The sequence below is a fragment of the Brachyistius frenatus genome, unplaced genomic scaffold (genome assembly GCF_029030835.1).
Source record: "Brachyistius frenatus isolate BFR_SWC_R1_liver_20210118 unplaced genomic scaffold, ASM2903083v1 Contig_307, whole genome shotgun sequence".
Classification (NCBI taxonomy): Eukaryota; Metazoa; Chordata; class Actinopteri; family Embiotocidae; genus Brachyistius; species Brachyistius frenatus.
The window spans coordinates 24,109-49,770 of NW_027210906.1; the positions used below are offsets into that span (position 1 = coordinate 24,109).

Here is a 25,662-nt window from a genome sequence, read left to right on the forward strand (position 1 = left end):
TTTCACGCTTTAATACAATTTGTTTTTGATCCCACTCAACAGTGACTGAAAATCAGAGGTCAAAGTTCAGCCCCCTGTCATCTCTGTGGACCAATCAACAGCTGTACCTGTAACCCTTCAGCAGTTAGAAGAAGGCCCCTTATGTGCCAATTAACCAGCATGTCGATATACATGGACAAAGACTATCGATACACAGGCGGCACGTCGACCTTGATGCGTAAAGCGCTGACAGGGTCTTGACAAAACACGGAGATGTATTCCAGCACTCTAGAATTTAGCTTTTTCTCGCTCTCTTTGGCTCTGTGCCGCTCTTTGTCCCATCTCTCCTTCTCGCCGTTCATTTGCGAGAGCAGGTTGACTTGGATGGTACGCAGCGTGGCTGCCAGGATGTAGAAAGCTCCCTGCAGCATGTGGCAGAAGGCGGCGCCCACGCCGAGCGCCGCGCCCATCAGGTTGGGCACAGTCTCGCACACCACGCACAGGCCCTCCAGAAAGTGCAGCGTGCCTTTCTTGGCCAGAGGCTGTCCTTGGTGGAGGTAGCCGGATGGAAGAGTCGGCTGCTGGGCATGGTTGATCAGATATCTCGCGCCGTCGGCGAAGTGGATGGCGGCTCGGCGCAGTGGGAGCAGGGCCAGGTACAGGTGACAAGCAGCTTTGGTCAGAGCGTGGAACAGCAGCCGCAGCTCAAGCACGGCGTTGCCTGGAGATAAGAGGGTAAAAGGGTCAGCTGGAGTCTTATTTAACACTGTGGCTAATGTCAGTAACCATTACAAACGGCGTCTACCACTGGATTAAAGTCTGCTCACTAGCCATGTGGGCGGCAGGAATCACTCGAGCACGCAAAACGGGCTTCGGCGCATCGTTACGCGCACCGAATGACCAACACCACAAATCCTTCAGTCTGTAGCAGAGGCCAAAATCTCGTTCCGTGTACTCTAGTTTCACCTTCATCAAAATAATGTCGTGAAACACTGAAGAATGAGGATTTTAAAAGCGGTTTCAACGGCCTCATCTCAATAACTTGAAGTAATACAATAGCTATTTTACGAGGCATGTGCAATATGATTTTATATATATATATTTTTATTGTTTAAGATGCACTGCTGTCAAAGTTGTATTGGCTGACATGCTCGCTGCACCTGCTTCTATTGCAGTCTTATCTCAATTTGGGACGCGTGCGTAAAATCATGCACTAAAGTCTCTTAAAGTACTGCATATTTTGGTTTTGGGCACCTGATGATCTTGGCAACCGTGCAAAGCAACACGCTCTATGTTTTTGCCCAGAATAATATACAGTAAACAGTCAAGTTAACATATGTTTTTAGCGGCAAATAGTCCCCATTTCTTAGGCTGTGAGTTTAAGATAGTAGGCCGGTGCCAAAGTTCCTGAAAAACCTCCAAATCTTTACTTTCTTACCATCTATAAAGCAGAAAATCCAGAGCAGGGCAATACTCGCTGCCAACAAAGTCCACCAATCCATGTAGTCTCCCACTCAGGCAACGAAAAGAAAGAAACCAGTGAAAGCACGCGTTATGATCTGGCCAAGCCCTGCCCTGCCTTTACGCAGTTAATACCCAAACATTAAGTCGTCGCATTCCCTCCACAGGTGTCGGTGTGAGGTGTTCAGCCTCTGCGGAACACCTTGAGAGTGCTCCTCGGGTGTTATCGGGCGCATTAAGACGTGCAGGCTATCGCTCTTTAAAGCCTCCTACACCTTTGTAGTAGAAGCTTTGCGAGCCTGATGGATGAACCCTTTTGCTCCAGTGGAGACCTTGCAAAGATTTGAACCCTTTTTTTTTTTGCATAAACCAATGTTGTCATCTCGGCAGGCTCTTTCTAACATCACATGTTCAATGTGGCAAATCACCTCGCCTGAAATAGATATTGTCGTTACTCCGATAATGGAAAAAAAAAAATAAACCAGCAATATGCATGTGCATTTTGAAGTTGTACATGCCAAAAGTAAATAATTAAAAGGCAGAATATTATACAACCTGCGTAATTAAAAAAAAAAAAAAAGTATAATAAATTATACATTTGACCAAATTTCTGTCGTTTTAAATGTGCACCTGACCCAGAAATTTGGTCAACATTACATTGAAGAAGCTTTTGTGAAACTTTCATCGTCTCGCGTCGCGCCCTGACGACGTCCGGGCAGCGCGTTCTCGTTTTGGCTCGCTGGTGTGCGTGGTGTCATGGCAACGGAAAACCTTCCAGACGGTAGGACACCTAGAGGAGGCCTCTCCCCTCCTCCTTCGCTCTTTCACTGCCTCTGCTGGAAAGGGAATAAGAAAAAAAAAAAAGAAGTCGTCAGCAGTCGCAAGTGCGTGTTGTACGTGACCCAGAAACCGAGGAAACTGGTTTATTTTGCCTCTTTTTTTTTTTGTTTTGTTTTGTTTGTTTCTGCTTTCCCCATGAACTTCTGGACAAACGTCCTCAAATCAACACGGGTAAGAAACAATGACGTTGCCGTGGTAACGCGGACTTTTTAAACGCAACTAACGTAAATTCAAATGCGGGCTCAACTGTGTGGAGTAAATTCAATATAAATGTCCCGCTCTTTTGCATTGTTATAATTCATTATATGTTTTAGCCTATGGCACTGAAGCGAGGTCATAATTTAATTTTTTTTTTTTAATTTCCCCCCCCTCTGGTGATGTAGTGATGAGCCACGTGACGAAAAGCAGCGGTGTGATCACCGTCCACACGCCTTTTCCTGTCAGCCTGTTGAAATCGGGGGTAAATAAACAAACAAACACGCATATAATACATTCACAAGTGTATGAAACAAAAAGAGATAATTGATATCCGCATAATACAATGTAAACTGTATATAATAATAAGACCAACCTTTTAAATGGCTTGCACACCACACACTACATAATATACACTATTTGTTAGTTCAACTCTGCTTCACAAAAAGTTAAAGTTACCGCTGTTAATTGCAATTTTAAGTGCAGTAAAGGTGTTATGATGTGGCCCTCACTTTGCCTTGTTGTTTATCTGTTTCGATTTGCCTGTGGATGAGTGGTGATATACACTCACTCTATACAGTTCCCATCTTACATAAACAGGGAGACTGTGAACTCTTACCAACTAATATAATTTACCACGAGTCCTTTAATGTCAGGTTGGCTGCGTAGGTAGTTTATGTGATCCCCGGGCCAGCGCAGGTAGTTTGGCAGGGGGATGCAGTGCTTGTGTAAAGGCACGGCTGCCCCTCTTTCTCGTATGTCTGGACGGTGTCGTATCAGATGCTGGAATCTCAGGGTCCGAGTTAAGATGAATGAAAAGGTTTCAGGTTACCGACAGACAGATACGGTAGCTACTGTTACCCTCACTTAAATGAGGACAACGGAAAGGAAACTCATGGTAAAGGATCAGGTGAAATGCAAATGTCCAAACACGACACAAAGAACAGCAAGGAAGAAAGCGGCCATCTTTGCATAGAGGCCGAAGCTGGTAAGTCAATATTTAAAAAAGAAAAGAAAAGAAAAGACGATAATATAATGACGCACGTGTTCTACTGTACTTGTTTGCGTAACGGTGAGAAGCTGCTCATGTTTCCAGGATCTATCACTGCCTTTTGTGCTGACATCTGCAGCCTTTTGTGCAGCTCCATGTTTATGTCTGTCAACTCTGTCTGGGATTTACAAGAGTTTACAGTCCACTAAAGGGTCTGTTGTTTTATGTTGTTGTTGTTGTTTTTAGCATATTTTAATTCATAGTTGTGACTATTTTATTTTATAAACCAAGATGTGGCTAGAGCCATATACGTGATGTTATTTCAGACAAGCAGCTTAGGATTTAGGACAGTAACTACAGCATGCTTTTTCATAGTTGCTGATAAAAGCAGTGAGTGCTCATAGAATTTATACTGCTGGTGTTTCAGGAGTGGATTGCAGATGAGGAAGTCGTCACGGAGAGCAGAAAGAGCCTGTCTCAACCCAGTGGGCGCACGAGGAACACTGGTAGACGGGCAAGAGCCGGGAAAAGGAATGAGGCCTCGCTTTGTCGGCCAAAGCGAAGCCTCAAACGGGACCGGCTCTCTCACACCTCCCTCAGACATCTGCAGGTACTGTAATCCAACCAAACGCACACACCTGCACAAAAAGATGGGACATTTTCTGACTTCACGTTTTGCTATTCAGGTAAAGCTGGAAGCTGAAAATCAGCAGGCACAAGAAATTATCCAACAAATACTGGACACTGAAAATAGTTTTATAAAGGTAAGATATAAGATTTTAGTTTTTTATTTTTTAAGTTGCTTTTCTTATATCATCCAATTTATGAAGATTTCTAGTGAGTTTATTGAATAAAATTATCCTGCTCTTTCTGTATTTTACTCTCCACACTATTATAATAAAATAGATATAAAAAAACAAAAACAACCTTTCATGTTGTTTGAAATGTGTGTTCATTGAGGAGTTGGAGAGCTTCCTGAACCATTGGGACTTCACAAAGCTGAGGAGGAGGGAGCTGTTCCACAAGCGCTGGACTGAGCATGTGTGGCTTCCCCTGCAGCGGAGAGTGGACGCCCATGTGTCCGACTGCAGCCCTTTAGAGGCCAAGAGACGCCAGAGGTCATACAGTCACTACCTCCATCACTGTAACGCCAAGGTGAAGCTTCGGAGTGCAGCAAATGATCCCGCGTGTCAGAGCTGGAAGCAGCTCTTGTGTTGTTTTGGACTGTGATGATTACGTTTATTCTGACCCCTGTAACGTCTGTCATCTGCAGGGTTTTGTGTTTCTGGACACGTACAATCTAAATGAGTACAATCCTTTTATTCTCAACATCAAAAAGCAACAGTACCTCAAGGTAAAGTTTCTCCGACTTAAATATTTCCTTTTGATCCATTTGAAATTAGCCTGGGAAATATAAAAGTGTTTGTTGTTGCTAATCCATTCATCGCCCTGCCCCGCAGCTCAAAACAGCAGAATTAAGGAACCCCGTATGCCTTCGTTTCCATGAAAAAATGAAGGAAAAGAGAACATCCCCTTCCTATGAAGCAGGTATCTTCTTTTTTTTTTCTTTTTTTTTTTAAACTAAAGGGAAAAATAAGACAAACTAATATACAATGTTGAACATGGAGTTTTAGCTGAGAGTGATTTGCTCTAAAAAAATGTGCTGAATTAAATCACTTGTTTAACTTGTTGAAGAAACTTGTCCTCTTGGAAATTGGAAAGTTGGATTCATATAGTAAAATCTGAATAAATTCAATAAATACTAAATCGTAGTTTATTATTTCAGTATTCAGTTACATAGTTCTGCTTGATGTCTGTAAAGACCTCTCAGTGGAATACTTCACTCAGCTGAGTCCCAATTCTGATTTAAAATCATATTTTAGACAGATTTGTTTATTTTGTCTAAACGTGTAAAGCAATTTCCTGTCTTTCGAAGGGTGTAAATACACACGGAGAAAAGTACTTCGGAGTGACGGTCCTCTTTGTGAAGCTTCGATGTCTCAGGCCGACAGACTCCCAGAGGCCTCTTCGAATCGTCACGTCTCTGGATCCATAAAAGTGCCCGCGGAGGACGACACTGAATGAAGGAGGTCTGGCAGGTACAAATATACACTACATAGTCTCACTGCAGTATTTGTAGAAGCTTTATGAGACAGCTGCAGCTCACATCACTCAACAATCAAGAGTAAATGTGTCTCACCCAGGCCCGTCACTGCGACTACCACATCGGATGGAACGTGCCGTCACTGCAGCTGCTGGCTCTCCAGATGTGGATGTCGCCAGCAGCCGGCAGATTTACAGCAACTTGGGTCATCGCCTACATCCAAATAAAATCCATATGTACCCGCATATCTTTACCCGTATTCTTATGTAATACCTCACAATTCCCAGGTATTCATCAAAACGTTAAAGACTAACAACACTGGTAGATACAACAATTTTATTTTGTTTACATAAAAGGCAACACAAATTCCTTTATATGTAGCTGAAAAAAAAAATTGAGATTTTAAACAAACAAATTTTCAAAAAAGAAGACATTACTCAGAATAATAATAAAAAAAACTTGTTGAAAACAATATTAGAACATTAAATTTTTAGAAATTAGTATCACAAAGAAACTAGATCCCTCCTGTGGGTCAGGGTACAGGCAGATATCCACAACCACTTTATACAATATATCATAATATTTTTTTTAAGACACAGATGAGGGAAAAAGTTACTTTTAAAACAAATTTAACAATAATACAATAATGACTGACTATAAAATTATATTCTCATTTTTATTATTATTATACTACAACAGTTTGTGTTTTATTTATTTATTAGAGATGCGTATATAACACAGTCTAAAAGCGATGAGGAATAAGCATGAAAAAGATGATTAGTAAGCGTCTCGGTCTCAGCTGGAAGCTGCTCTCATCTCCGGGTCTTCAGCATCACCAGCAGGCCGTTGAGCAGCGATGACCTCACTACACAGAAGCTGGAGAAAACCCCAAAGGGCTCTCTGTACTTTAGAAGAGTTTTGGATGCCGACACGTACGTATAATTTGCGTCTAAATCTACACACCAACGCTCCCCCGTGTCTTCTATTGGGACGTCAGAGATTACCAGGCTGTCTACAATCTGCTTGTATGTTACACTCTACAGATCGACTGCTGACGCACTGCTGTTGGTTCATCACCAGACAGTTGTACATCCCATTCTTTGTCAAATTGGATACACGAAGAGCTGATGCGTTTTCCACCTTTTTGGAATCTTCCTTTTACGTTGTTCACCACCAACGTCGCACTGTCCTCAAAAACTCTTGTCTTTCCCGTTTTCTCATACGATTCTGGAGCCACTGGACTGTCAGATTTCCAGCTGCTCCCTCACGGTAGCTTCGCTTGTTCCTCCAAAACTCATTGTAACAAAAATCCTCTTATTGATTTCCCTGCAAATAATAATGCTGTTTTTTAAAAAAAAATTTTTTTTTTTTTTATCCTATATCACTTTGCCTTCAGTCCAACCCTCCTCTTGGTACAGGCCAGAGTCCGAATGGATCAGGTTGCTGATGGTGACACAAGAAGAAACATTCTCCCCACTGACAACTAAAAGTCGTTGTTTCAAGTCCTCAGATACTGTGGAGTTCTCGGACGATGGGGTCAGAGGTGTTTCACAGGACAAACTTATTTTCACCAGTCAATTTGGAGATCAGGCAGAAGTTGGCATCTTTTTTTGGGGGGGATGGGGGGGCTGAAGGTGTAAAAGCTCCCTTCCTTTCTCACGACAAGAAGTTCTTTGGCTTGAATGTTGTAGAGGAGAGCAAACGGCAGGAAGAAGAGCTGCAGCCATTCTGCTCTAAGAGGTCCCTGAGAGTGTAACTCTTACTCTGCTCAGCTCGTTCCAAGTACTGTGTGCTAACCGGCAGCAGCCGCTTCTCATCTGTGAGCAGAGGAGGAACTTCTTTATCACATCATCATGTGAAACTTTGAAGCATGACGCCCCGTATCATGTGGTCTCTCTCAGTTCACAATTTACAGGGAGGGAGATTTTAGACATGCGAGGTGCAAGGGCCATCCATCCATCCCTCCCTCCCTTTATCATCATTCATATGCTAATAATCTATTCATAATCATTAGACACCAGGAAGCCAGGAACATGATGGCAAAACTTGAAGTCACAACACTGAATAACGTCTACACAGTTGTATTTATGCTGGATTTAACCCCATGGTGACACCGTAAGGGCCTTTGACATTATATTGTACAGTAGTGTGCAACAGTTGACTGATGTATAACAATATAAACACGTGAGGCATTGTGCGACTGTCCAGGTGTTTGTATAACTGAGTATGTGATGTACTTTATGTCTGAATTTTCCAAATCTAAAAAATGTAGCAAATTTAACTCTCAGGAATGTTTGTCAGATTGTGTTTCCTCGTGGTGAATAAGAAAATATTGGCAATTATTTTCACATTAGAGCTGGTTTCAGGTCAATAAAAAAAAGAAGAAGATCTGATTGGCTCACGGCAGAACAAGGCAGGGACAGTAAGATCCAGACTATTCTGTGGAATTACGTGCAACGACATACAGAGGCACTTTAGGCGTGTTTAACTGTTCTTCATTACTATAAAGTGAAGTGGTGTGTGCCCGATGGAGTATTCAGCTGTGCTCATTTGGTCGGCTCATATAGCTGTAGGTCTAGTTTGACCCAAACTTCTCCAGTAGGGACTTCGTGCAGTAGCAGGCGACGGTTCGCAGCTCCTTTGCTTTCCATCTCTTTCTTTATGGTTGCCACGGGAACCTCTGTGCGACCGAGAAAATCTAAAACCAGGAGAAAACATCGGTCATTTATCAAAAACTGATACAACTGTTTTCAAACCTTTGTGGAACCGGTTGGATTTTTTTTAAGGATAATATTGACGTCAGACTTTAAAAAAATAACAGTTAACAGTATATCAGCAGATATATTGTAAATAGGACACCTAAAATAGAAACCTACTGACAACGACACTTTACCAGTCAATGCTGCTGATTCTAAATGACCTCTAACCTACAATTTGTCTTTCAGTTACAAAAAAAAATAACTAGAATATCAGTCAAAGGCAGACAGAAGCTGATATGTCACCAGTGATTATGTGTTCCCTTGAATCTCTATAATCAGGACAAATTGGACTCAAAGCCAAATAATCCATTGTGTGTGTGTGTGTGTGTGTGTGTGTGTGTGTCATCCACTGACCATCTGGTGAGAACTGATCTTTTTCAAACACTGTGATACACAGGACGTCCTGGTAGAGGTCTTTGATAAAAAACTGGCAGTTGAAGTTCCACTTGGGGCTCAGAGTGTCACTGATTGGCCGGGACGTGTAGCACTGAGCCCCCATCGTCAGCTCACAGTACGGATTACTCTTACCTGAACAGAAATGATGAGGGTTTATGTTCAATTTTTTTTTTTTTTGTAAATTAAGGAGACTTAATGGTGCAAAATGGACCAGTGGGCTATTCCACGAAAACTGAGTTGCGTCCCGTCAGAGGGCCTCACCGTTGGGCTTACAGGCCTTCAGCTCCTTGGCTTCAGTTACAGTGACCAGCAGTCGGCCGATTCCACTGGTCTTCAGAGAACGTGCTAAAACAAACAGGAAGCCGTTAGACGTAGCCCGGAAACACAGCACACATTGTGCCTGGTAAAACAAGTGATCATGGGAATAATGTGTGGACAACATACAGGTGCTTATACAATCCAGATGAATTGTGTATTTGTGTACAGACCTCCAAATAATCGCTAATATGGTATTTAGTCCATATACGTCATGCGTATACAGTACACGCACATACAGTTTATGTATGTGTGACTGTGCTCACCTTGGTAAGCCTTCTCTCTCTTTTTCTTCTCCGTTTCTATAAAATGTTCAGATGCCGCTTTGATTTTCTGCACCCACGCCGTCCTATCAAAACAGTAAAAACCTGTGAACGCTCTCCACTACGTGATGAGGTTATACGGGCGACTACATCAAGTTGCAGAATCTGTGCATGCCTACCTCTCATTCAAGGTCTCGGTTTTGAGAGTGTAGACCCGATCGATGTGCGAGACGTGGAAGAGCGGCTCGTCGCTGGAGGGGTCGGGCGGCATTTTCACCAAAACCTCATTCAGGAAGAGTGGCTGCGGCAGGAAAATGGAGTGATGAATTACATACAGACAGAAGGGAAACGATAAGAGGTGCAGCGTGCAGAATGACTAAGAAGAAAATGATGGAATTTCTTTTTGTTTTGCTCCAGGAAAGCCCAGAGCCCCAGAGCTTATGTGTGCGTTGTTTCTTCCCAAAGCAATCGATATTTTAACTCCGTGGGAGCATTAGAAGTTCTTGTTCCTTGAAAAGCAGCCGGCCTCTCGCTTTACCGTTTTATAAATCTTGAGCTGTATGTTGGTTTTAGGGCTGAATAACTTGTCGGATCCTGAGGAGGAGAAGGGTTTGGCGCTGTGTGTGAGGAGGAGGAAATCGTTGAAGAGGAAAGCCCACAGCTCTCTGCTGCTTTTGGTTTTGTACAGCCGACCGCTGTGAAGCAGCTTGCGAGGCCCGAGGCAATTAGTCAACGAGTTGAAGACCAAGTGCTGGAAAGAAGAAAGATGGGGAGGAAAAAAGTAAGACGTGGCTGAGGGAGGATGTATGAAAGGAAACGAACTGTCAAACACAGTGAGCAGTACAGAGAGAAATTCTTTATTTGTCTCGGTAACGGACATCATCAATTATTTGTAGGGTCGTCTATAACTGAACCGTAGCAGCGGTGATAACACAACGGTAAGAAACCACACATACCAACACAGAAACCGTTGCTAAGTCTCCAAGTGTACATTCACACGCGTCCTATTTGAGTGGGTTTACCTCTATGGGCCCCTCACACTGGACGTGGCTCTGTATCCATTCCAGCCGGTCTGAGTTCTCCTTCTCCCGGACCCCCTCGTTGACCTGAGAGCACAGCTCCTCGGCTCGCTCCAGAGCTTCTCGCAGCGGGCCGCGGTCCGCGTGGCCGTCTGGGGTGTGCTCCATGATCTGACCAGCAAGAAGAGCAACGGACACGTGAAATCACAGAGTGAATATTGGAAAAAGAAAAGAGGTGGGTGGGGAATGATGTAATTCGACCTGAACACGGTGTTTTTTGTTTGTGTTTTTTTTAAACCTACATTTTTTATGAGCAGAGGGTAGCGTGTGATCCTCTGCATGGGCTTGAGGAGGAAGCTGGACAGTGGCATTCCTTTACAGCGGTAGTTAGTGGCTATTTTCTGCTCAAACACAGAGAGGAGTACATTTATTGCATCACACAGAACCCCGTGACTTTTAATCTTTGACATGATTTTACAGTATCATCATCATCATCATCATCCCCATCTCGAACCTTGAGGAAGTCTTTAAAGTCAGGCTGGTTGTGGGTTTTGCTCTGCAGCAGGGCGGCAGCGTTGAGCTGGCAGGAGCAGAAGCGAATGTACGGCTGCATGTGTGCGAGCTCCGACGCCAGCAGGTCCCCGATCAGCTGAACCGGCATGTTCTCTCCTCCTGTCTTTTTACGGACACGCAGCGCCCTAAGACGCACACGCACACGCACATGCACGAGGAGGATGTAAAACACGGTTTAGTTGCATCTCAGTGTACATCAGCTGCACCAGGTCTGAAAGATGACCAGATGGAATAACTCATGACTTCTACAGAAGTTTGTGGGCTCGTAGAAATGAACCGCTTGAAGTGTTGATAGTCTGTTTGTATATCTTGACTTTAAGGCCCTAAGTAGTGTGGCTAGACCAAAACTGAAAGTCCGTTATAGAGTTAGGATCTTGGTAATAAGCTTATGTTGTCATTATTCTTAGGATAACGACTAATTTCGAATCACTTTATTTTTGTCTTAAGGCTGGTGTTTGGCGTCAGGTCGCTCGCCTCGGTGTGCACTTTAAAGCTTGACTCAACTCGGCATGATACATGAACTCGGGTAAGAGGTTAAAGGTTCAAGACTCGGGTTGGAAATTTGAAACGGTGCTTCTCCAGCAGAATTATGTTGCTTATTGTAAGATCACGGTTTGGAAAATGATGCGCTCTGTATATTTGACCAATGAAAACAAAGGTCTGAAGTCTCTGTTCATTATAAGATGGTGTACCGGCATGCATATTTTTCAAGACTGTAAGGAGGAAATATTTTCTTGCTATGCTGCAACGTAAACACGTGTCCTCTGCAATAACCACGGTAGATCACGGTCTCAAGAATTACCCAGTTCTTACGCAACAGCGTGCATTTCCTTTGATCATTTTCTCAGTGTGAACTTACAAACTACAGCTGACAGGGAGCAGAAACGTTCATTGGAATAGACAGTCGCGATAAAGATGTTGCGTGTGGGACCTACTTGAGCAGTTTGGTGTTGCACATTATCAGCTCCCTCCAGTTAACAAAGATCACCGACATCTCAGCTTCTGTGAGACGGCCTGACTCGGACATGGGCTTGTGGAAGACCTGAGAGGCGTGAACATACACAAACAGTTTGAAACAGAAATGGGAGATCAAATATATAAACAACATCGGCCCTTTAAACACCGTAAAAAGGCCAATGGTGTCTCTGTGTCTGCGTGTCTGTCTGTACCTCCAGCACCAGCTCCAGATCCTCCACGTACGTCTCCTCCGTCTGGATGAGCTCGTGAATGTAACCCTGTCTCTTCCTCTCCTGCGGCGTCATCGTGTCCAGCGTCATCAGGTCAGCACACCCTACAGATGCACCCCCATGCACATTGCAAACACACATGCGGGCATGCATGCACGAACACGAACACGCACGGGCATGTGCACGGCCCAACACAAGCACAAACACGTTGCTTTCAAATCACAGATACGGCGTGTGAGAGTGAAAAACGCTGCGCACACCAAACATGTTAAAATCTTCCCTTTATTATCAGTTCTATGATGTTTTATTTACAAGGTAATGCACGGAGTGAGGCACATTGTTGCTGCAGTACATGGATGTGACGTACCAAGCGATGCCAACAACGCTGCTACCGAGAACACCGAATCAAAGGAAAATAAAGCACTTTTCACAGCGGAGCGCTCGCTCCGGATGGCTTGCATAGGTGTGAATGAATAAAGGAGCTAATGCTTGAGTGAAAGAGCGGAGGAAGACTCAGCAGGTAGTTCAAGTCTTTTGAGGTTCAAACTTGGCAGAGGTCAGATGTAGATGTCAGCGGTGAGGTGGTGTTTTCTACTGTGCGAACGTCTGCGTGTATTTGTTTTGCTGGTGATATCACAGTTCAGTACAGGATGAGTCTCAATTTTAAATACTCGGAAGCATTAATAAAAGGGCGAGTGCATAAGGATCATAAAATCACAATCAATTCATTTTTAATTCAAGCAATGTGTCAGCAAGCAGCAATCAAGGTTACTGGTGATTTAAACAACAGTGAGTCTTCACATTGGTCCATTTTAGCAAGGTTTAATGTTGTTAGTGCAAGAATGAGTGACCCTGTTAAAATACTCTTTATTGTACTAATTTATAGCCTTAATTTATAAAACTAAACAACTTCAGTTTGATACAGCTCACATATAATTTATCATACACCTTGTAGCCAAACTCTTAGGAATTATATTTCCTTTGTTTTTTTTTGTTTTTGTTTTTTACCAAAACTACACTTTCCATGCTTTTGTACAAGAGAAACAAAAGCTTCTAAAACTCATGTCTAGCTGCCTCTGCCTCGCTCCCTCGGTTTAGTAGTTAGTTAAAGGAACATCAAGGGAAACAGGGGAGAGGAGAGAGAGAGAGCGAGGGGAATAAAGGTGAGAAATAAAGGCCCGATAGGAAAAGACAGAAGAGGTCGATTTAAAGAGGAGCAGGGGAGAGGAGCACAGAGCACCGCAGTCCTAAAGGTGGAAAGTGTAGAGGTGGGCGTTCTCGTTGGCGGCTTGGCTTCTTGTAGGATTTGCTCAGACAGAAAGTGTGAGAAAGAAGAAGAGGAGGAGGAAGGGGGAGAGAGGAAGAGCAGAAGAGAAGAAAGCCAGCATTACTGTCCTACAGAAGAAAGAAGAAAAAAAAGAGATGAAGTGGAGTGAGGGTGAGGGGGGGAATGAGTGAGATGAAGGAGAGACGGAGAGACAGCAGACGTTAATATAGTTTTAATATTAATGCCGGACTCTTACATGCAGGAGCATTAATAATGCATTTCTGGGAATGTAAATGTTATTACTAATCACATCAGCTGGAGCATGATGGTGATTTTGCACATTTTTAATTCTGGTATGAAGCGCGGGCCATTAGTGTACTCGCTGTGTGTGCGTAAGTGAGAACATGTTCACGAGGAATTCAAATTTCATCGTGTTTTCTGTCGGCGGCTTTAATGAGTTCATCCTAATTAAACGTCCGGTGTGTTCGCTCTTGTTAACAGAGTTCTGCCGCTGCGAGGCGAGCAGAACATGCAAGCTATGAATACTAAAACACACGCCTCCTATTCAAAAATAGGCTTTTTAAAATTTCACCCCAGGTCTGTGTGTGAATGAGCAGTGAATACACAAGTGGAGTCAACCTGTCTGCAGTGCATGCAGCTGCAGCCGCATTGTTCTTCCCAGAGAGATGAAGATTTCATTTCCGGAGATGTGACCAATTCGAATTTTAGAAATGTGCAAGGTTCAAACTTATCATTGATTGTTCCATTTTGTAGTTTAAAAGAATATTTTGACATTTTAAGAAATGTGTTTCTTCTAATTTTTTGGTGACAGTTAAATTAGAAGATTGATACCACTCTCATATTGATCTTTTGAATATGAAGCTGCAGCCAGAAGGCAGTTATCCAGCTAGAAATGATGCAGTGCTCCAGAAATGTTTCCAGCAGGATGTTTTTTTTATTTTATTTTATTTTTTTCCATGTTCCCCTTAAAAGGTAGGATAAAATTCTCTAAAAACGATTGTTACCTCAAAAAAAAATAAAAAAAATAAAAAAATTGTATAATGTGCTTAAAAAAAAGCACGCTATCCTTCTTTAACATAATATCCTGGGAGCATTAAAAAAAAAAAAACTACCACCAGCATTGGCTTCATTTGTCAGACCCTGAAGCTACGTCTACTGTTATATACAATCTCTGCTTGCAACTGAAAACATTTTAAGAATGTTAACACAAAACTTTTGGAATGTTTGTAGAGAATCAATCTTTCAGTAGAACATCCTGGGAACCCCCCCCCAAAAAAAATTAAAAAAAATTCCCAACCAAAACATTACCAGAACATTGCATAGTATTCTCATAATGTTTTTTAAAAACTAAAGAATTCTGGCTAGGTAGCTTCAATTAATTTGAGACACAGTCCTGAGACCGATATCCATCTCCTCATCTAACTTTCAGCATAATGGCCAAACTGTCAAATTACTCCTTTAAATGACCTTAAATTTGGTGCAGTCCATTCGGTGACACTTAAAAGGCCTGATCCCTCATGTTGGCATGGATTAGAAGAAATATAAAATGTATTTAATGTAAAAAGCAGTCAGACACAATCTATTATATTAAGTATCACACTAAAAATATGTAAGGGATCAAGCCCTTTCAGTGCAGTGGGTACATGTTCACCGATTCTGTGCCCGACTGACAGAAGTACTGACAGAAGCTTACCGTCAGCGGCTCCATGCTCTGACATGGATAAGGTATCTACTATACCTGGAGTATCAACCAAAAAGATTTTTCAGCAAGCTGGTTTCTCGAGCTGATAACCATGTTTTATCAGTGTGTGCCCAGAGTCCTATTTATCCCCTCACCAGAAACATTCCCACAACAATTCCAACTGCATGTGTGAATTATTGATTTTCTCTCAAATGGAAAAAAAATACTGTCCCTCTGAGAAACCTTGTTAAGGCAGAAGAAAAAAAAAAAAAAAAGCGGGAGGTTTACTCACATTGCTGGCTGGGGTCCGATTCTGTTGTCATCTTGACATAATTGGTGGGCAGCAGGCCTTTGACCCCGCTGGCTTCCGCTTTCCACCAGTCGGGGTTGGTCTTGTCGAGGATGCTGATGAGCTGACCCTTGGAGAAGCTCAGCTCGTCCTGATTGGCTGCGGTGTAGTCGTACATGGCGATGACTTGGCACACTGAGGGATCAAGGGACACATTTTACTCTTTTTTTTTTTTTCCCCCCTGCCACGCTAGCGTAGGTCCTACTAGGGATGACACTGTTGGTCTGTTGATCCACCATGTTGATCGAGACCACCGGTTCTCAGCCTTCAGCAATACTTTTTGTTGAGTGATAGCGCATGTTAACATGCTTAACTAAGATGCGTAGAGGGTAAACGTTACATACGACAAACATGTCAGCGTAAGGCTGTTTCTCCATAAAATAGACAGCATGATAGAAACTACGTGATGCAATTCTGTTACAATTTTTTTTCTGATAAATTTCTCACTTATTCCAGTGACACAATAAGTTACAGTAATTTAGTAGCATCTTGCATCAGAGACACTGAAGCTCATTAGCAGTTTTTTTTTTAGCAGCGCTGTCAAAGTACCTATGGTCTATAATTCTCAACGCGTGCCAGTGAAATGTACGACAGCCGCACTGTGATCTAAATAAGAGAACAAACCCGACCAAAACACAGAAGAACGAATGCTCAGTGATCATGAATAGGATGTTGTGTTCAGAGTGTGTCGGCCATCACCTGGCAGAGGGGAGGGAGAGGACTTGCTGCTGGAGGGACCCAGGAGCTTGACGTGAGAGGAATGAAACCAGCCTCTCTGCCGCTTCTTACCCCGAGCCTGGAGGGAGGACGGAGCCAGTGAGTGTCAATCAATCTCCCGCTGCTTCACTTCTGAATTCTAAATCTAGAGATTAATTGATGAATCGATTTTTGTCGTTCAGAGCGTTGAAGCCCCAGAATCCCAACAGCAATTTATACTGAATCCTGATGGGTCTTTAGTGGTGATTTATATTTACCGTCTTCATAAGTCAAACCAAACCTCTGGGATAGTCTCTAAAATGAATGAAATATTGCCGTTCGGCTTCTAACCCTACGTTACCGCGCCGCTGATTGCGCTGTGCAGCTTGACGAAGCTGTGGTAATGCACTGTGCTCCAATTTTTGACTGTCTTGTTTGAACAGTGGACCTCTTGCTGCTAACTTTGCCTCAGCTGTCTTATTACTGAGCCCATTCAGAGCTGTAACCAGAGCTGCAGCTGCAGCCTCAGCGCAAAGCAGGCAGAGAGGACTGACCTCTCACTGCTGCAAAAGAACGTCCATCTAGACAGCACTGTTAATACCCCCGTAACTTCCTGTCCGCCTCTCACCAGCTCTTCACTGATCCAACGCGTCAGCAGACACGAACACATCCACAGCATCAGCTGGGTTTAAATGGTAAAACGAACATTTGTACTTTCCATAAGCATATGACGGCTATGGTAGATTAAACTAAACAGGTAACCAGCACTTATTCTCCATATCAGTTTATCTGTTGTTTTATATTTCCCATTAATGAATTAGATTTTTGGTCTACAGGTTCCCTAATGCAATGAGAACACCGTCACATTGCTTGTTTTGTCTGACAGCCACACTTAAAACTTCGATTTTCAATTTACCACAAAATGAAAGACCAAAAACCAGGAAATATTCTGACATGAAAGGTTAGAAGCAGAGAATTTGGGCATTTTTGCATAGGAAGATACCTTAACAATTAAGGATGTTTCCGATACATTTTTCTGCATAACTATCCGACGAAGCCACTAATGGCGGCATTTTTTTATTTTTTTATTACAGCTTGTTCATGAAGCATTACATAAGGTCATACTAATATTTTCAAAGTTTTCTACCCAAATGTGGACATCTGAATATTCCCCTCTGTAAATAGGAAGTGGTTTGAACAGAACGATGAATTAATTGTGCTCTCAGGTGCACTGACCTTGGACTTCACATCCACGGTCAGAGTCAAAGTACTGCAGTGTTAAAAATTTCAGCAGCTAACATTACTCTTTTATTCTTGCCTCTTAAAAAAAAAAAAGATTGCTTTAACAGTTTAAGATCCCCGATGGCTCTGATGACTTACCTGCAGTTCCCCGAGCCACCAGCCGGTGGAGTTCTTGGCTAGGACCACGATCAGTTGCCCTGGAGACAGATGCAGCTGATGCACCTTCGGGGCTGCGGTGATGGTGACGGCCTGAGCGATCTCTGTTTACCAAACACACAGATCCGAGGATGAATTTAGATCAGGTAAATGTCAAGAGAATAACAGAGTTAATCAGCAGAGTCTCACCACCTGCACGTGTGTGTGTAGTGTATGTGTGTGTGTGTGTGTGTGTGTGTGTGTGTGTGTGTGTGTGTGTGTGTGTGTGTGTGTGTGTGTGTGTGTGAAGTGTATGTGCTTTGCTGTGTGCATTCTCACCAGGTTTCTTGGTTATAGTTCCAGGTCTTGACACCTACATTTGTCAAGCAGTAGTGAAAGTAATGAGTAAAGCAGTACAATAAAAGATAAGTAGATCCATGATACATGGATACATAGAAGAAAAAAAAATTTGATTTCAATAGTTATTTAGTCAATTAGATGACAATGTTGCCTTTAAATATATAAAAATGAAATAGTTTATTAAAATAAATATTCCAGAATTTAGTTCTGAAATAGCGAAAATACTGGCGATGACAATATTTCAATTATTAAACCAACTTTATTAACTCACCTCTGGCTCAACAGGTCGGACATAGTTGGAGGGAAACACCCCCACCTGGTCCCCGATGCATCCCCGCCACCACTCTCCTTCTCTCTCCGTCACCATGACAACATCACCCTCGACAAACGTCAGGTCCCCCACTTCTGGGCTCTCATATGTGTACAAGGCCACATACTCTGGTTAGGATAAAACACGAGAACATGAGGTGCAGACCAGGTTGAAGGTGCAGACCAGAGTGAAGTCTCTTTGTGTGCAGATGAACTGTTTACCTTCAAGCTGAACAGAGTCGGACGTGTCAAATGCATCAACACTACGATGGGAACAACAGAACGTGAATTAGGATCAACTACAATTTCACACCAAAGAGATGTGTCTGTTTGTTTTCGTGCGCGTCTCCATACTCTGCATTGCCAGCCGTCTCCAAAGTGACGTAACCTTTGGGGAACCATCCCTGCGTCCCGTTGAGCTGTCCCAACCACCAGTCGTCCCGCTGCTGCAGCACGCTGATGGTGTCACCCTGCGAGAAGCTCAGCAGCGCGGTGATGACGTCGCCCACACCGGAGGACAGGTTGAGGTGAGTTTCTGAGGTGGCTGACCACGAAGAGACGGCTCGAGCCAGCAGAGCAACTGAGGACTGAGGAGTAAGATTGGAGGAACAGAAAGGTGACGCAGCTGAACCACTCGGACACAGAATCAATTAAAACAAAAACAAAAAATTACATGTTGAATAAGTTAGAATATCACAGTTGCAACATCTCCACCTGACTCCTTCAGAGCCCGAAACATAACCTACAAACGCTAGACCTACTAACACTGATGTTATCTAATGGGAGATGGACATCTGTAAGTGTCTGTGACCCACAGAGAGGCACAGAAAGAGAGGAGAGCTCCCAGTAGAGAACAGCTATTAATATACATTCATGCTGCTGTTGAAGAAGTGTGTGAACGTGTACTTGCGTGTGTGTGTCAGCAGCAGTGAGTATATCACAGTCAGACCTAGTTCTGTTCCTGCCACAGCCGGTTTACACCCGATATATACAACGGCACCAAAAATCTCCAATCTCCAATTCCCGTGTCAATAAAAACACAAGATGATGATGATGATGATGATAAAAAATAGCCATGAAATTAGTGGTCTTTTGGTCAGTCCACCAATTTGGTCCAGTATAAATAGATGCCATGCGTTGTGGGTTAGATATAAATATCCCCCTTGTGATGATTTATATTACCTATAGCAATCTTTTATCTTTTCACCTAATGCCAACATCAATATTTTGATTCGTCTAATACTGTGATTTATGATCAGCTAATTCCTCCCATCAGCCTGAAATGAGCTTTGCGTTTAACACACTAAAGTAACATAAAAATACAATTTACCTGCTAAGTGCCAGCATTAAATAGATACTACATTACTTCTGAATAGAAAATGTCTTCTATCTCTGAACTGACACGGCAACAGAACAAGGTATTGATTTTTGCTGCACAAGTAGGTCACTGAATAGTTTATCTGTCCTTTAAGATCATTAAGAGAATTAAATGTAAACATAAGTCAAACTCTCAGGTTACCTGTGAAGCGTCAGATAGGACAGGAACAGTACTGTCACCCGTCTCCTCCACAACTGGGTCTCTGGGTAAAACAGGAGGGACAAACCATCAGGGAGGGAACCAGCAGAGGAATAAAAAAACAACCAAACTCTACTGTGGCATAAATTACAATGCCCGAGGTCAGAAAAAAAAGAAGTAGTTTTAAACCGTTTTATCTTTTGTGCAGGGGAAAAGAAAACACCACAAACTTATCTATTCTGCTCCCATATTGCATCTCACCTCGTGTTTAGAGGCAGCAGCAGACAGGACACCTTCCCAGGTGAGGAAGGGGTCGTCTCTGTGGCGGAGGGGGTAGGACATTTCTCTGCGTAACTCTGGGGGAACCAGCCCCGGTTTCCATGGTAATTCCCGCACAACCAGCCAGGCTCACCTATGGTGTGCTCATCCACCTGCATCATGGAAAACACGCTTCAGTCACACTTCATCATACATAACGAGGTGGTGAGGGTAAACACGTTTGTTTCCCTGCTGCGGTAAACTTTTGGACCAATCAGGAACAATTACTATAGACAGAAACAACACTGTCGGTTTTGGCTGTGACCATTACGCACTGATGATACAATCCAGTTTACACAATTCAATATCGGTTATACTTGGGCACAGTCGACCGCATCTGTTTCTGGTTTTATTTCATCTTTGCAGTTGTGTTTTTAGCTGTGCTTCAGTGAGCTCTCGGGTCGACTCTCTGGTGCGCTCCTTGAGCAAACACCACAATCATTTTGTGATAGTCTGGGTTACTTTAAGGTGGTATTTTCTAAAGTTAACTCCAGCTTCTGTTAGTCCATTTCAGTTTGAATGTCCCAAAGTATATAAAAAACAGAAGACAGGCAAGTTTACAGTGTACACAGCACACGTGTCTCGTACCTCTATGAGACAGTCTGCGTCTACGGTCAGCTCGTCTGTGTTGCGGGCTACGAAGGAGTACAGGGCTCTGTACCTGGTCAGCTTGGATGCCGGCTGCTGCCCTCCTCTTTCCCGCTCCTCTTTCCTCCTCTTCTCCTCCTCCACCTCTTTCCGTTTCCTCTCTTCTTCCACCTCCCTCTTCTTCCTCTCCTCCTCCGCCTCCTCTCTCCTTCGTCTCTCCTCTTCCTGTGCTCTTTCTTGGGCCGCTCGGAGACGAGCCTGTGCCTCCCGCTCCTCCTCCTCCCTCCGTCTGGCCCTCTGCTCCTCCAGGAGCCTCCTTTGACGTGCCTCCTCTTCCTCCCTGTCCCTCCTCTCTTGTTCCCTCTGCTCCTGCTCTCTCCTTTCTTGCTCTAGCTTTGCCTGTCTGTGGGAAGTGAAGGCCACATATTAAAAACATCTTCAGCGTAAACCGCAACACCTGAACATTTGTTGTCGTAGAAATGAAACTAAAGTAGATTCAAGTACTCTGCTGGATGCTGCACAGACAAATAGAAGTCACACACTCCCTCAGATTCACCTGGCCGCCTCTTCTTCCTCCCTCCTCTTCCTCTCTTTCTCCTCCTCGCTGCGTCTCTGCAGCTCCCTCAGTTTCTCCTCTTTGACTCTGTACAGGTCGTCCAGGGCAGCCTGCTGCCTCACCTGCTTCTCCCTCAGCTCCTGATGCAGTCACAGAACATGCAATGCAAGAAACTACTGTCATGATCAGTCCCAAAATTTTGAACCGACCACATTTCAGCATTGGCGGATGATGCACAGTGTAAGAAACTTGTGCTCAATCTAGATTCCTGCATGCGCAACACAGAAAGTAGCGTATGTGTTTTTAAAAGTAGTTTCAACATCTTTAATAATATTTAAGCAAAATTCATTACAGACATGCAAAACTGGCTGCCATTCACAGAAAACATGCAGATACTGTATGTACAAGCTGACATAACTTTTTATCTTTCTGACACAGACATTGTGCAGGTTAAGCATTCTATGTGTGTGTGTGTGTGTGTGTGTGTGTGTGTGTGTGTGTGTGTGTGTGTGTGTGTGTGTGTGTGTGTGTGTGTGTGTGTTTTACCCTCAGGGTGCTTCCTGTTTACACTGAAAACACAGGCTTGAACAAATCCCATGGAGAGACAACACAACAAAGAAGGAAGACATGGTACCAAACCAGAGCTCCATTTAATGATGAGTCAAAAAAGAAGAAGAAAAAAAAAAAAAAAAAAGCAAGAATGAGGGAACAGATCGAATCAACACGGTATGAAAAGATAAAGGAGATTGAAGATTATGGCTTAAGGGGAAAGATGATGTGAGATGAAAAAAACACCATAAGGAGGGGTGTTGAACAAGATTACAGAGTGGAGGGGGAAGAGGGAAAGAAAGAAAGAAAGAAGGATAACCTTGATGAGAAGGAAAAGCTGGCTGAGGCAGGCCAGGAGAGACAGAAGGCCTCGCAGGACACAGTCATCCATATCCCCAAGCTAAAGAGAAAAACACATCGAGAGGGAGGGAAAACGAGGGGAGAGGAGAGACGAGGAATGGACAGAGGGTGAAAATAATAAATGAGGAGAGCAAAGGAGAGGACGATAACAGAGGGGAAAGGGTGAGTGTGGGGGGGGGAGGCAGGAAGGTAGGAAAACCCAAAAAAATCCAGGTATTGGAGAGAAAGAGGAAAAGAGGAGAGAAAGACGGAGGTTAAACGTTTTAAAAGCAGTTAAAAAGCAAAGGAAAAAGAGCAGGCTTTTTAATGCTGTAAGTATTAGTACCAGATTGATGATAGATTATAGGGGGAGGGGGGGGGGGGCATGACATCATTCTTCACAGGTATTGAATTATCAGGCTTTCTGCCAGCTAATGTGTACATTTGAGTCTGTTTGTGTGCAAAAAAGGTCGATAACAAGGTTTTCTTTGCCTGAGGGGTGAAACTCTAGAGTGACTGTGACCAGTTGAACAAGATTTCACAGCAGCGCTTTTAGTGTGAAACGCCCCCGTTTTTTGTTCTATTCAATATAAAGCCTGCGCTTTAGGACAAAAAAAAAAAAACTTTACACAGTAAACAGTCGGTCTCTGCTTCGCAATATACGTGTAATCCATTTTTAAGTGATGTTATTTTATTCTGCTGCACTGCAATACCAAAAAAAAGAAAAAGATTTCAGGTCTGAAAAGCCAATGGATTTTTTTGTTTACAAAATATCAAAAGTAACTAATATTAGCAACAGGATGTAAAGAAATAGCGGTTTTGATGTTATTTCAAAGACGTCTGTGTATTGGTTTGCAGAAACATGTACTGAAGTTAGCATGCTAACCAGCTAGCCTGGTCAGTGTTGTAATATCACTCCACACCACAAGAGGTGATACTGAGTCGCTCTATTCATGCTACTATAGTTTTGAAAAAAACGGACATAAGCAAGCTGTATCATACAGGTTTAATTGATCACCATTTTTTGTATGCATTATACAGGGTGAAAACAACTTAACTTTAAAATCATCAGTTATAGATAAGAAAAAACTAAAAAAAAAAAAAATAACTACTTATATAAAAAAAAAAAACCCGATACATCAAATTTGACCAAACTGCTAAAACCGGATTGAGGGAAGACGAGATGTTACGGTGACTTACTATCACCTCTTAATGTACACAGTGGCATTACAACACAGCACTTAAATCTGACATATTGCACCTTTTTTAAAGGAAAAGTTTGTGATCTGAACTGCTCTTTGGTGGCCTGACCATGCTGGTACAGGACTAATTTGAGATGTGTTGAATTAAATGGTCTGAGCTCCACTGAGACGGGCGTTAAGCGCCCTCTGTACTATGATCACTGACCTTAAGCTCCTTGTTGTACTGCTCCATCTGGGCCAGTTTGTCTGTCGTTTCCCTTTCCAAGATGTCAAGCTGGTCCTTCAGCCTCCGGCATTTCACACCCTTCTCCGTCACATTCCCGGTCAGAGAGGTCAAAGTCGCCGCTACAGAGCAAAAAGGTCAGAGGTCAGAGGCAGGCGAGACGATTCAGCGGCCAACGTGGTGTCTTGTGTGAATTGAAAGCAGGCGCCCACAGGAGAGTTTGTTGAGGCTGATGTTTTGCAGCTTCTCCGTCAGCCTCTGCTGTTCTGGAACCAGCTGTGAGAGCTTCCTCTGCCAGTCCTTCGGCAAACAAACAGGCGTAAACAGAAAATGGAAAAAAAAAAAACAACACTCGTGAGAATTCTTCATTAATTATGCAAAAAGTTTCACGGGGTAGAACGAAAAATAGAAAGAAAACACATTTCTTTTCACCTCAAACTCGAGCTGAAGGGTGTTAATGTCAGCAATGCGCGTATCCCTCTTCTGATTGACGAGGTCCACCTCCGCCTTCTGAATCTGCCTCTTGCTCTGAGCATCACGGAGGCAGTCGGAGATCTGCTTGTGCTTGTTCCCCTGTGAGATGCAGGCGATTGACATGACGGTGTACCCATGTTTTCGCTGGCACTGTAAAACGTACGCCTGTCAGTGTTAGTGAAGTCTCACCACAGCTTCCAGCTCCAACTCCAGACTCTTCTTTTTTTCCCTGAGTCGAGAGATCTCTTCTTGCTCCCCGTCTTTCCTCCTGCCCAGCTCCTCCCTCCTCCCACGCTCCCACTCATCCCTCCGCTGGCGCTCGATCTCCTGCTTTGCCGCCTGACGGTACAGAAAGGGAGACGGTTACGAGACGCGGCGACCTCGCCGCCCGGCGTTCCGGCGACGGCTCCCACTCACCTCCTTCCTCTCCAGCTCCCTCTGCCTCTCCTCTTCCCTCTGCCTCTCCATCTCTCTCTGCCTCTCCAGCCGCCTCTCCTCCTCCAGCCTCCTCCGGTTCTCCAGCTCCCGGGCCTCCCTCTCCCTCCGTTCCCTCTCCTCTCTCTCCTCCCTGCCCCTCCTCTCCCGCTCCTTCCTCTGTTGCTCCTCCAGAGCCAGTCTTCGTTTCTCCAGCTCGGCGCTGCCTCGCACAAAGTTCTCCTTCAGCTTGTCCTCAAAGGACGCTAAGCAGAGGAGGGAGAGAGGGGAGTGATGCAACATATGATAGGACAAGTCCATAACAAGACAAACAGTGTGCAGAAAACAATACCGCTGCTCTTGTTCTTTTGTGCAGGTTCTGTTTCTGTTATGTCGATCAAACAGGGAGTTATGTAGGGCCCTGTTCCATTAATGAGCTCGCTGGACTTAATCCCTCCTCTGAAACAAGAAAAGAAAAGCAATGTTTGTGGATTTTATTTCATTAAGTCATCAAAATTGCGCGTGTTTCTGTGTGTTACCTGAGAGAGGGAGGTACCAGGTCTTGAGGCAGTGTGAGCGGTAGAGGGCGGCCAGTCTTTGCCATGTCCACCAGGTGCATGGCCAGAATGAACTCATCGGCCCGCAGCTGACCGTCCTTATCCACATCCGCAAGGGTCCTGTGTACAAATAACGCAGTACTGCGTGTTAACAAGCATATCAGGGTCAGAATATCAGAATTTTAAAGCAGTATTCGTTCATTTTCTTTCTGTTTGGCACCTTGAAGACATTAAAACAAACTATAAACTGACAAATTATCACCTGGCATGTCACATCCACAGCCTGTCATGTGTGCAGGGAATGTGTCAGCAAGCAGTTGACTCCTCACTGCATATCCGGCCGATAGGAAGCAAACGTTACCGTCCACTCGTCTTTCTGCCATCCTGGATAGGTTTGCCGGTCGCTAACTTTGTCTGACATTTGGTGCTGCACGAGCAGTGCACAGTGGCTTTATCACGGCAAACAGCTGTCTGCTGCTTCTGGCATTTGGGGTTGCTGACAGCGGTGGGAGTAAACCAAATCAGTAAAGTTGCGGGCTTTAAATCGAAGGAACTGAACTCAAAGACGCACATCAGGAGGAGGATTAAAGAACTGTTTGATCATTCTCTGAGGGCTCATTACTGCAAGCAAACCCCTCCGCATGTTAAGTACTTTTTTTTTTTAGGTGAAATTTGTTTGTTGTTTCAACTGGATTTATAAGGATTATATTACTGCTGCCTATGCACTGACATTCAGTCTTATTACTTTAAGTTTGCTTATTTGTTGCATAAAAAGTCTGTTCAA

The 25,662-nt window shown here is 43.6% G+C and overlaps 2 protein-coding genes across 7 annotated transcripts in view; one reads left to right on the forward strand and one right to left on the reverse strand.

Annotated features, from left to right (window-relative positions):
- The first annotated feature begins 230 nt into the window (after positions 1-230).
- Positions 231-5,861, forward strand: fam228a (family with sequence similarity 228 member A). Of its 4 annotated transcripts, XM_069722873.1 has the most exons (9): positions 638-2,451; positions 2,664-2,740; positions 3,894-4,076; positions 4,153-4,230; positions 4,427-4,621; positions 4,740-4,820; positions 4,927-5,014; positions 5,403-5,565; positions 5,671-5,861. In XM_069722873.1, the coding sequence occupies exons 2-8, from the start codon at positions 2,666-2,668 to the stop codon at positions 5,549-5,551; spliced, it is 849 nt and encodes a 282-aa protein (XP_069578974.1). In that variant the 5' UTR covers positions 638-2,451; positions 2,664-2,665; the 3' UTR covers positions 5,552-5,565; positions 5,671-5,861. The 4 variants fall into 4 exon arrangements, with proteins under 4 accessions (XP_069578976.1, XP_069578974.1, XP_069578975.1 ...); XM_069722875.1 differs by having other exon boundaries at positions 231-2,740; positions 4,430-4,621; XM_069722874.1 differs by having other exon boundaries at positions 638-2,740; positions 5,651-5,861.
- Positions 5,862-5,891: 30 nt separating this feature from the next.
- itsn2a (intersectin 2a) overlaps positions 5,892-25,662 on the reverse strand; it is a 38,075-nt gene continuing 18,304 nt past the window's right edge. For 2 of the 3 annotated variants that reach the window (XM_069722867.1, XM_069722870.1), the window contains 30 exons: positions 24,861-24,998; positions 24,674-24,780; positions 24,325-24,587; positions 24,097-24,246; positions 23,866-24,006; positions 23,646-23,733; positions 23,416-23,555; positions 21,989-22,069; positions 21,121-21,260; positions 20,565-20,967; positions 19,920-20,089; positions 19,662-19,722; positions 18,497-18,729; positions 18,365-18,405; positions 18,105-18,271; positions 17,813-17,846; positions 17,477-17,598; positions 16,100-16,196; positions 15,344-15,535; positions 12,065-12,186; positions 11,831-11,937; positions 10,837-11,020; positions 10,625-10,723; positions 10,326-10,493; positions 9,842-10,054; positions 9,483-9,604; positions 9,307-9,389; positions 8,987-9,070; positions 8,684-8,857; positions 5,892-8,268 (listed from right to left, as the gene is read on the reverse strand). In XM_069722867.1, the coding sequence (XP_069578968.1) occupies positions 8,117-8,268; positions 8,684-8,857; positions 8,987-9,070; positions 9,307-9,389; positions 9,483-9,604; positions 9,842-10,054; positions 10,326-10,493; positions 10,625-10,723; positions 10,837-11,020; positions 11,831-11,937; positions 12,065-12,186; positions 15,344-15,535; positions 16,100-16,196; positions 17,477-17,598; positions 17,813-17,846; positions 18,105-18,271; positions 18,365-18,405; positions 18,497-18,729; positions 19,662-19,722; positions 19,920-20,089; positions 20,565-20,967; positions 21,121-21,260; positions 21,989-22,069; positions 23,416-23,555; positions 23,646-23,733; positions 23,866-24,006; positions 24,097-24,246; positions 24,325-24,587; positions 24,674-24,780; positions 24,861-24,998 (4,276 nt within the window). In that variant the 3' untranslated portion in view covers positions 5,892-8,116. The remainder of the gene's footprint in view (positions 8,269-8,683; positions 8,858-8,986; positions 9,071-9,306; positions 9,390-9,482; positions 9,605-9,841; positions 10,055-10,325; positions 10,494-10,624; positions 10,724-10,836; positions 11,021-11,830; positions 11,938-12,064; positions 12,187-15,343; positions 15,536-16,099; positions 16,197-17,476; positions 17,599-17,812; positions 17,847-18,104; positions 18,272-18,364; positions 18,406-18,496; positions 18,730-19,661; positions 19,723-19,919; positions 20,090-20,564; positions 20,968-21,120; positions 21,261-21,988; positions 22,070-23,415; positions 23,556-23,645; positions 23,734-23,865; positions 24,007-24,096; positions 24,247-24,324; positions 24,588-24,673; positions 24,781-24,860; positions 24,999-25,662) is intronic. The other variant, XM_069722868.1, reaches the window with a different exon arrangement.

Coding starts and splice junctions, on each gene's coding strand:
- fam228a (XM_069722874.1), top strand. CDS start 2,666: ATGAGCCACGTGACGAAAAGCAGCGGTGTGATCACCGTCCACACGCCT. Junction 4,077..4,152: donor CCTCCCTCAGACATCTGCAG/GTACTGTAATCC, acceptor TTTGCTATTCAG/GTAAAGCTGGAAGCTGAAAA. Junction 5,015..5,402: donor ATCCCCTTCCTATGAAGCAG/GTATCTTCTTTT, acceptor TGTCTTTCGAAG/GGTGTAAATACACACGGAGA.